This window comes from Microtus ochrogaster, chromosome 18, assembly GCF_000317375.1.
Source record: "Microtus ochrogaster isolate Prairie Vole_2 chromosome 18, MicOch1.0, whole genome shotgun sequence".
NCBI classification, from domain to species: Eukaryota; Metazoa; Chordata; class Mammalia; order Rodentia; family Cricetidae; genus Microtus; species Microtus ochrogaster.
In genome coordinates, this window is record NC_022020.1 from 31,359,384 (window position 1) to 31,370,585 (window position 11,202).

The 11,202-nt window shown below is 42.3% G+C and overlaps 1 protein-coding gene across 2 annotated transcripts in view; it reads left to right on the plus strand.

Moving 5' to 3' along the window:
• Positions 1-11,202, plus strand: part of Stk32a (serine/threonine kinase 32A) — a 128,751-nt gene that overhangs the window by 112,647 nt on the left and 4,902 nt on the right. For both annotated transcript variants that reach the window (XM_005356048.3, XM_026783586.1), the window contains exons 8-11: positions 2,726-2,823; positions 7,438-7,554; positions 8,929-9,054; positions 10,454-10,582. In XM_005356048.3, the coding sequence (XP_005356105.1) occupies positions 2,726-2,823; positions 7,438-7,554; positions 8,929-9,054; positions 10,454-10,582 (470 nt within the window). The remainder of the gene's footprint in view (positions 1-2,725; positions 2,824-7,437; positions 7,555-8,928; positions 9,055-10,453; positions 10,583-11,202) is intronic.

The window sequence follows — 11,202 nt, forward strand, 5'->3', positions numbered from 1 at the left end:
AAAAACCAAAAAAAAAAAAAAAAAAAATGGCACGTGCAACAAGTCAGTAATAACCCCAAGTGTGGAAAAGAGTGTTGAGCAAAAGGGGCTTTGGCTGCTGGTCTCGGTGTGAGCAGCACAACCCTTTGATGGGTATAGGAGTGTGAAATGCATAGCCCTATCTCCAGCACATCTGCTCCTGGCAACACCACTAGTGATACAGGATTACAGCCGCACAGCAGTGGTCCAGGCAACATTGTTTGCAATACTCCCAAATGGAAAATAACTCCAACAGCTATCCACAATAGGGCAGGTATGTAAATCACCGTGTATCCATGTAGTGCTAAATTCAACAAACTAAATTGCCTAGCAATTTGGATAAATCACAAACAAATATTTCTGGGCTGAAAAGGTGCCATGCAAATGACTTGGTAGGATGTGTTCCTTCACTTTTTCTCTCTCTTTTACTTTGTTGGCTTTATTGTAATTGCTTGAAACAAATTATTAAGTAAATGGTTTTGCAGTTCCTCATTTCATTAATTCGTAGCCCCAGGGAAATATATATCATATAGATAAAGTTAATCTGTTGTTTAGAAATTCAAATATCATTATAAAAATCAACTTTATTCAATGAAAATTCAGGGTGGTGAGTTCTAGGCAGAGTGGGAAGGTTAGTTGTAGTGGTGGAAGCAAGACTGTGCGACCGTGCTTCTTGATGGGGACGATGGTTACAGGGGCACTGGCCTCTTAAATAGTCGTTTGTTTCTTTTATGTTTCAGATGCTTTCTGAATGAGTATATTGAAAAACTCTTTAAAAAGGAAAAAAAGTTCCAAACAAAAGACCTCTTGTCTATTCGGAGGGAAAGCGATGCTTTCCCAGTTCTGTTTGGCTCCTCTCAGGAACAAGGGGAGTCAGGAAATCAGAGCAAGGAATCAGAGAAAGGCCCTCAGCCTCTCCCATTGCCACCTGCCTGCTTGAAGGCCTAAAATGTCCCGGCACTTTTGTGTGTTGTCATGGTTTCTCTTCTTAAATGTCCATCGCGCTACCTCAGGGCTTAGCACAACATGAATGCTGGTTTAGTGAAGGAGCGCATATACAGATGCTTTCATGTTTGGAAGCAGGGCAAATGGCAGACGAAAGGCAGACCATGTGCTCATACACTTGAATATAAAAAAGAACAGTCATGCCTCCTCCAAGGATGGTTTGATACGAGAGAGTCCAGGTCTTTGATAGTGTAATATTTACTTTGTTTGGTGTTTCCTAACAACATGGTCTCTGCCATGCTTCTGAATGCCCGGATGTCCTCTTAGTGCAATGTTTGACACCTGTCTCCTGAGAGATGATTTGTGGTACGATCCTGAAGAAGGAACACAAACCTACAGTTCATTCTATCCAGGAATAGGAACACTGAAGGGGTCAGGGCCGTTGTCTCCCCAATTACACTGGGACTTGGAACTTGAAGAAAGGACACTGTGATCCGTGAAACATGAATTCGCCAGGGCATGAGACCCACTTAGTTCTCCAGCATAGAGCCCTTAGAGCCAGTCCTGAGCATCAAGATGTCTATATGCTACCCTTGGAATGGGAAGCTGTCCACAAAAATCTAGCTAGAATTCAAGCTCACAGATAAACAGGCTTGTATAAGCAGGCCATGTCCTCAGGATTTCCTTTGCCCAGTCAGTCCCTTACTGCAGGAGGTGTGGCATCAACTCTTTGTAGCTTTGAACTAGGTAAACTCCTCGACTGTTATGGTCATTTGCTTCTGATTCTTTGTTTTGATTTTTTTTTTGCAAATGCCAGACACTGTGTTGACCTTTGGACAGGCATGAACTCATTTGATTTCTAAACTGATAAAGAATTATTTTTAGTGTTCTGATCTTGCTGGGGCAGGAATTACGCTGTGCCCAATGATTTGCTCATGGACACCGTAAGTAGTAGGGGAAGCCTTTGAACCCAGCACAGGCACAGAGATAATGGTCACAAGTCTGGTGGCTTCCGTGTTCACTCATCTGTTTGATAAGTTTCTATCTACTGACTCTGAGTGCTAGGTTCTTGACTAGACACTGTGTGTAACCTAGTGAGCAGCAGCCCCATAGCTGTCCTTGCTCTGAACTTCATGTCCCCTGCCCGAAACATTAGGAATCAAGTATATTCTTAGACATGTATAACTAAGTGCATAGAGACGGCCTGAAGGGTCACCTCAAAGGTTCAATTGATGCTGACTCTGCTTTCCAGTACAGTCAATTCAGAGAACTAGAGTTCTAAAGTATAAACCTCCCATGGTTATTGCAAAGTGTTATACTTCATTGAGTGCCCTCTCTCCTTTCCCCCCTGATCTCATGCATAGAAGAAAGCTGCATCCACCCCCTTGATGCTGCCAGGTGTCCCCAAGTCAATGCATGTGTCTCCTCCAACTCTCAGCATTGTTTGAGATTGCTAAATGCATTCAGCTCCTTTAGTGTAGACTTTGCAGATGAAGACAGTGTAAAGGTTCTAAAGAAGAAAAGAGTTTGTCCACTAAGGTCTGCGCATGTCTGCTTGTGTTAGCTGATGAACGGGACTGCTTGGGCGAGCTAAGAAATTAGAAAGTGCTGCCTGCTGCGAGCAATCCATCACTGAATAATAAACAACTGTGGGAGTGTTTACACCTTCCAGGCTTGCTGATTCTTCTTGGGAGGAATGTGTTGGGGAAACAGATTGATTGGCATCTCAGGGAGCGAAACTAACCTTTTCCGTGTTTTGCAGCTCCTGAGATGTTCGGCTCCAGGAAGGAAACAGGCTACTCCTTCGCTGTCGACTGGTGGTCCCTGGGGGTGACAGCTTACGAGCTGCTAAGAGGCCGGGTACAGTTGAACCACATGTTCTTGTTTCGTATTATTCTAGAAAAACAATGTTTTCAAGATCTGCTTCTGTATGTCTATGTATGTGTGCCCGAGTGTGTGTTATGTACCCCACGTATGTGCAGTGCCTACAGAGGCCAGCAAAGGGCATTGGATGCTTCGAAATTGGAGTTTCATATGCCTGTGAGCCACCTTGATGTGGGTGCTGGAATCTAACCCCAGGTCCTTTGCAAGCAACCAGGCTCTTAATCACTAAGCTACCTCCCCAGCCCCTTCAGGTTCTGTTTCAGAATGCAAGAATGCATTATTTGCTAAGAACCAAGCAGTTTGTTTGAAATCAGAAAACACCTATGCTGTCTGGTGTTAACAATATTCTTTGAGACCTCTTCACAGATTAACTCAGTGTTCTCCATGTGCTGCCGAATCTGTCAGTTAATATTAATTCTACAGTTAAGTTAATAATATGGATATCAAAAACTCCTGATAAAAGGAAATCAATAGGCCTCACTCTCTTGGGTAAATCTACGTGTGTGTTTAAAGAAAATCATTTTTAGTCACTGGACAGGGCTCTAATTCAAACACACCTCTCCATCAATGTGAGAGTTGTTGTCACCAGACAACTTGTGCCCTGTCTTTTCGGTTCCATGTCATGCTGGGTATGAGTTCCCTAGCAAGCTCGAGTAGTGGCCTTTTCAGTGAAAATATTTCTCAAGCGAGAAACTCTTCCCTAGAAAAAGGTTCAGAGAAAAATAGTTAAAAATTATATTTTACGCAATAACTACAAATTAATACGGAATTCAGATATCCCACAAAGTTTTATCGTAGTTAGCCCAGCCTACCAAAATAGTGTACTGTGAACCTGGTAGCGTGGAGTATTTATTTTCTTACAGCTCATAGAGGCTGGAATGCCAAGTCAGAGAGTCAGAAATGCAGGGCTCTGGTGTCCTAACAACACAGAGAATGGAAGGGGTGGAGGGATGGGGGGGGGGTAAAGATGCAGAGAGCACAAGAAGGCCAAGGGGAGAGAGAAAGGTCATTCAATCTTAAAATGTCAGTCTCTGCCTTTAGGACACATTCTGTCTCAAACTGTGCCACAGTTCCTGTCTTTAAATACCATCTCGTTGAGGGTTAGCACTCCAACATAAGACTGTGTATAAGGAACACACCCAGACCATGGCCTTTCTCTCTGGGTTCTCCGAAACCCACGTCCTCCTCATATGGAGCGTACACTCAATAAATTCCACTAGCAATAACATCCCCCCCCCCGGCATCATCTCTAGAGTCCCAAGACTCATCTGAATACCATCCAGATCCATTGTGGATGGGACCCAGGATATGTTTCCTCCCGAGGCAGAATTCCCATGCACCTGGGGACCTAGAAAGCTGGACAAATCACATGCTTTCAAGCTATGATGAAGGGCAGAGACATAAGTTAGACAGTCCCACCCAAGAAGAGACGAAAAAGAAAACCAGAAGGGGTCCCAAGTTCAAAGCAGCGGAGTCCAACCAGTTCTCTTTGACCGTAAAGACGGAACAGAAGGTGTTCAGTTGTCTGTCACCTGCCCTTCCATCTAGCCCATTGTCTGTCCCCTTTACCTCCAATAGATTGTCTCTGCTGGCATAATCGCCTCTGCCTTTGGAAGCCCGTGACTCACAAGCAGCATTTCCTTATCAATTAGTTGTTCAGCCTTATCCTTTATGTTCCCTTCAAAACAAGCAACATCCCCATGAGCTTGTATTTTGTCCTTTTTTAATTTTTTTTCTTTTCTTGGCTTTTTTTGTTTTGTTTTTGTTTGTTTTATACTGAGAGTAGAGTCCAAACTTACAAGTTTTCAGTTTCTGCTTTTTTGTTGCTAAACAATTTTCATCTCTAATTCCCCTCTTCTAATTCACCTGGTACTGTAAGTAGCCAGGTGGAGCCATGCTTCTTGTATAGTGATGTGTAGGTCCTTAGGGGCAGCAGTTGTGTTGTAGATATACCCGTTGGGAAGAGACTCCACAACTCTACAATTTGATTGGTTGTAGTTTTCTGTGAGGGTCTCCTTGATGACAGGTGAGAGAATTATACTTAGTTGGAGGTACGAGGATAAATATTTAGGCATTATGCGGGCAGTGGAGAGTATATGGAAGGGTTTGGAGAGAGGGGGAAGTCTATGTAACTCAAAAAGTTTAAAATCAGAACAAATAAGCCAAACACCAGCATTTTGTTGTCACATCCAGATCTTCCCATTTTCCTGTGGATAAACCCTCTTCAGATGCTTATATGTAGAAACATTTAGCAATTTCGACAAAAATAAACCATACTTTCACTTCCTGCTGAGACAATTTTATACACACACAGATATATAACATCCTACATGATAATAGCTCAGAGTTTCACTTTCATGAATAACTCCATTTTGTAAGTACCTTACCCTACAAACATTACCAGACATACCAACCTTTGTGTTTTCTCTTCCACGAGATTCATCTGAAAATACGATATATATATTACATAGTTTAATATCACTCCCACTCTCTAACTTCTCGTCAATATATTAAATGTATTGTATTGTATTAAATGGGCAGAGGAACAAAGCCCAAGACATCAGTTTTGACACATTCTAGGAAGGAATCAGTAAAAGAGGGTATGTGATTATGGTGCAAGATACAATTAATCGGAAGAAAATGAAATAGCAACATCTAATTAAGAGTATCATTGCGGCTGAACAAGTGTGTAGAGCAATAACAACTTCCTGCTAATTTGAAAACTAACTCTTATCTATAGAAAAAAGAAAATCATGTGCATATGTGCTATAATTGCCCCTCTAAACCTAGCTGCGCTTTGGGTGGGCTGGACCTTAAACATTATCCTGTTGTCATCTCCCAGTCCCAGCCACTAGAAAGCAAAAGTGCCTCCCTGTCTCTTACAGTTTCATATTAGCCATACGTAGTACTCCACATAGTTACTTTCACATAGTTACATAGTGTATCCGCAACTCTTGATGTTTGGTGGGGGGGAAAGAGTCACAGTGTAACCCAGGCTAACTAAGTTCAAGCTCTCCATCCTCCTGCCTCTGCTTCCCGAGTTCTGGAATGGGAAGGCATCTACTTGTGCCATCTACCCACTAACCCTTTTCCATTCTGAACCTCTGGAGACACAATCACAAGACACCATTTACTGCCACCCAACCCTGTCCCTTTCCTGCACACTGTTCGTTATCTAGCCCCTCTCTTCGTTGACAGCACATTTCAGGTTCTTCGTGTGTCAGCTGGTCACATGACACAAGTCATGCCACAGAGAACTTTCCCTGTATTCCTGCCCCCATTTTCCCCAGCAGCCTCTCCCAGTGACTGGTGAAGTAGCTCCATCTTATACATGAAGGAATTGAGGGACAGAAAATGAATGACCTGGTTTGGCTTTCAAAGCCATCTGACCCCAAACTCTAACCCGTGATTACCCTGTAAAACCTCTTAATTGACTACTGGGAAAAGCAAACACTTCCCCTTTCTCCAAATTGGTTTGTCCATCAGCGATTACTTAAACATCTGGGAAAGGCCAATCATATGGTAAATGTGTGCACACACATTAACTGTCCTGTGATTAATCTAATGTGGAAGTCCTGTCCCTGTGCACATAATATCGACTCTGGTTTTAAGTTGCTTACAGTTTTCCTAGAAGACAGAAAAACCCAGTATAGAAGTTAATGACCGTAACGTTTGCCCTCTAGTGGACAGATGTAAAATAATCAGCAGCTTGTCTTTTAGTTAAGAAAAATTTTTTAATTTTGGAGTAGATTATAGTAACATGTTTCCAAGTGAGATTTTCATACAAATTTCATTTTGATTTTAATTTCTTTTATTCAAGCCAAAACAATAGATGACAATGATTGTTCTGGAAAAGGTTTTGTTTGTTTGTTTAACCTTTTATCCCAGCATAAAGTTCCCCACAACAAACTTCATGGAAGCAGAGTATGAGACACTGGAACTGATATTTTCTAAGCAATTTTCTGTCCTTAACCTTATCGTTATGTTTAATTTTTTACATTTTTGTTGCTGTTTGTTTGTTTAAAAGCATCTCTCTCAGGTAGCCTGGGCTTGGTTTAAACTCACTATGTAGCTGAAACCTGTCTTAAATTCCTGATCTTTCTGCCTCTATCTCCCAAGTCCTGGGATTACAACACATGCCACACCACCTAGTTTTTGTCGTATTTCACATAAGGTTATGGGAAAATTCTGATCTGTTTGTAATCAACCTTATGTAATAATTTGAAGTTTTTCTCTTCATTATTCACTTTTTATATAAATATGCCTAAAAGCTATGAACAAAACACTTTGAAATCAGTGCCTCAGAGACTGGTTCAATCCACTGAAATATTTTGTTTCGATCTGTAAAATAACAAGTTCTTAAAACTTAGGATATTTTGATGAAAAACTAAAGTCCCTGACATTTCTTTAAAAATCCGTAGAAATTCTGACAGCACTTGACCATGTACCCAATATGGCTACCTGCCAATCAACTCGAAGGGGTTCTTGTTGAGGTTTTATTATTTCAAAGTTTACCTTGTAAACACTTTCACGCATTTTTCCACCTTTGACCTGTAAAAATGAAGGCTCTTTCTCTTTTTCTCCCTTAAGAGACCATACCATATCCGCTCCAGTACTTCCAGCAAGGAAATTGTGAACATGTTTGAGACGGCAATTGTAACTTACCCTTCTGCTTGGTCACAAGAGATGGTATCCCTTCTGAAAAAGGTGAGACAGGAAAAAGGACATTGGAAGGAAGTCAAGAAAGGAAGTGTACAGCCTGGTATACGGTTAGAAGTCTAGATGTGGTCAGCAAAACACACATTTGTAGAATGGGTCTTGTGACTAATCATTTTCATGTATATGGCTTTCTTAGTTCAACCAATGGGTGCCTCTGGATATTTCAAGGCCTTGTCAAACTCAATGTGTCCAAAGTGTAATTCTTAATCTCCCTGGATTCCGTGGGTCTCTTTTCCAGTGGCTGGTCCCTTCATGAGGGCTCACTCATCATCTCCATATCTGGTCCATCATCTGATCCTAATTTACACTTTCAGTAACCACTGTCACTTTAATCGCCCATCATCTCCGAGGCTTTGCTCTAGTTCAGCTGCTATCAAATCCTTGCAGATTCATTGCATGCTTCTGCCACTCCACTCTCTTCTCTTCTCTTCCCCATATTTCAGCGACTTCTTATTGGTCTTCAAATAAAGATCAAACTAAATTGTGTATTATACCAGTTACAAATAGCCTCTCCAACTTGGTGAATCTGGCCACTCTTTGGTTTGTTTGGTTGTTTTGCCTTCTCCAATTCCTCAGATAATATCACCACAAGGTTTTACACGTGATAGTCTCTCCTGGATCACTGCTTCACACCTTAGCTCTTCTAGCACCTTCTCATGGTTTTATGAGATGAATACAACTTCACATGATTTTCTGACTGACAATGTCCCATACATTGCTTTCTACAACTCCATTGTAAGTACAGAAACCAAGAGAAGCATTTTGACACTGCTCTGTCAATACTACATTGCCACATTGTCAATGGATGTGTCAGTGAATGAGCTTGTTTAGCTACTGTTGAGTTGAAGTCCTATGTTGTACGTGGTCTGGAGTTGCATGTGAGCCCAGTACAGTAAAATCACATATTGGCTTCAATGGGTCATAAATTGGAGCAACAATACAAAGAAAAAAAGGTTGCTAGCCATTTTACATCATTTGTAGACACAGCTTCAGGTCTCAGCTCTGTAAAGCCATGTTTACTTCATACTGTTTTTCATGATTTGAGCTTGGTAAGCTAAGATTTAGAAAGCAGTCTTGCCTAGCAGGAGAGTCAGGAAGGGAAGTTCTATTGGATTCCAGGGACAATCCATTTGACTCATCATGTAACAAGCACTACTTCTAGTGTCATTCCAAAGCATGCACTCTCCACAAGATTTGCATGTGGGTAGAAGAAGGAGATCACTGTCTTGTCAAACCACTTGCTTGATTTCTGCTGCAAGGAACTCCCTTTGGATGCTTCGTGCAGAACTCTTAGGGGGAAATTTTGGGGTTCACCTATCTGGTCTCTTCCTTGTGACAATGATGCTTGTATTTCATTGGCAGCTACTTGAACCTAATCCAGACCAACGATTTTCCCACTTGACTGACATCCAGAGTTTCCCTTACATGAGTGACATGAACTGGGATGCAGTGCTTCAGAAGAGGCTCATTCCAGGCTTCGTTCCAACTGTAAGTCCAGTCTAACAAGCCCTAATAGCTCCCACCCTCTGTCCACATTACTCTGTGTACAAGTTCATGCAGGGTCTTGTTTGATGATCCCACCAGGAATGGAAAAATGCCCCAGGACTAGTTTTACAGTGGAGAAAACAGAGAGATACATGGAATAAATTGACCCCCCCCCAAATCACACAACTGGTCAGAAGCTAAACTGGGGTTCCAATCTAGGGAGTTGATGTCTGGGTTTCTAGGTTGCAGCCATGATTTGTGCTGTAAGAGGTTCTAGTCTCCCAAATAGTTATTTCCAGAAATATGCTGGTTGAAAAGAGCAATCTCTTTTCTTCTTGCAAGGAAGTAATCTTTGCTGTCCTTGGAAATCTGTGAGTTGCTTAGTGGGAAACTTCACCCCCAGGATCGTTCCTCTTCTTTTCTAAGTTTTACTGTATTGACCATAGTTTTAAGAGCTAGTAATTGAAGAGAGATAACTCCCATGGGGTGAGTACCAAACAAGTGTCTCTGTGTCCCACTGCACACTGCTGGATTAAGCTTAGGCAGGGCTACTCCTAATGCTTCTCTCTCCTCTCTGTCTTGGATGTGAGTTGTACCACTGGGCAGAGAAACATTGGCAAGAATGATGTGCTCCTACAGGCTCTTGAGTTTTCTGTTCAAGTCCAAGTGAGGCACTTGTTATAGGGACACGAACACATGCTCAGTGCACATGTGTTGCACTGAACGGCTGAATAAGATGTCCAGTGAGTTTGTCAAGTAAAAGCCCTGTAGAAGAAAGGAGGGAGCGGGGAGGCAACATTCAAGAGTATAAGTGTCTACCTTAGTGAACAACAGGAAAGCGGGGAGACATTTGTACTTGGGTGCATACTGAGGTAAGTATGTGGGACCTTGGATAGCACCTGATGCAAACACAAACTCCCTTCTGTTAGCCACTCCTGATTCTTGTGATATATATATATATCGTGGGTCTTTCTGATAACCTAACTCATTTGAAGAACCTGGCAAGTGGCAAATTCTTGGCCTCATGTTCAGAAATCCTGATGTTGCAAGTTGGTTGGTGACCTTGGCAGCTGAACAAGCAATGGCCATGGTTCTGATCTATGCGGTCATTGGAACAAACTAAGGAACCCAAGAGCTCAAACCTTAGAAATATTATTTTAATATGGTCTCCTCCATTACTCACTGAGGGATAGTTAGAAGCATATGAAAATAAATAAACTATACAATCAAAGACTATAAATGACAATGCTGGCAGTCAGTGCTATAAAACCTCAGTGGTCATTCAAGTTTTTATGCTTGGACTGTTCCCTTTAGGACTAAATACTGTTCTCTGTATTAGGCGTGTACAGTCTTAGTAATGATGCAAGCATCTAAGGACTGAGCCATGCTTTCGTCTTTACAGAAAGGCAGGCTCAATTGTGACCCTACTTTTGAACTGGAAGAAATGATTTTGGAATCCAAACCTCTTCATAAGAAAAAGAAGCGCCTGGCCAAAAAAGAAAAGGACATGAGGAAATGCGACTCCTCTCAGGTAGGTGGGTTCCCCCTCAAGCCAGGGAAGGGCAGTTCATTCCAGAGCTGCTCTGGGGAGGTCATCTGGAAGCCTGCTTTTCCCTGGTGTTAGGGGTTTATGGTAATGAATAGGCACAGCTGCCATGGCCCCTAGACTGTCCGTACCTCCTCGATGACAAGCACCAAGCAGTACCAGAACATGGGTCCCCAGGCTTTGAAGGACATCATCTTAATTTCCCATCATGTCTCCCGAAAGGTGTGGTACACGCTGCTGAAGGGGCATGTACAGGACTCCCTGACAGGGGCACGGACGGTGGGTTAACCACTACTGTGTTAGCAGTTGTTAACAGAGGTTTCTGTCCTGCCCTGTTCCCACAGTCACTAAGTCCCAAAGAAACATACAGGGGTTTACATTAATTACAAACCAATTGGCCCAGTAGCTCAGACTTCTTATTAACTCTTATCACGTCTATTAGCCCATTATTCTTGTCTATGTTAGCCACATGGCTCAGTACCTCATTCAGAGAGGCAGTCACATCTTGCTTCCTCTGCATCTGGGTCACGACTGCAGACCAAGCTTTCCTCTTTCCAGAATTCTCCTGTTCTCATTGCCCCACCTCTACTTCCTGCCTGGTTGTC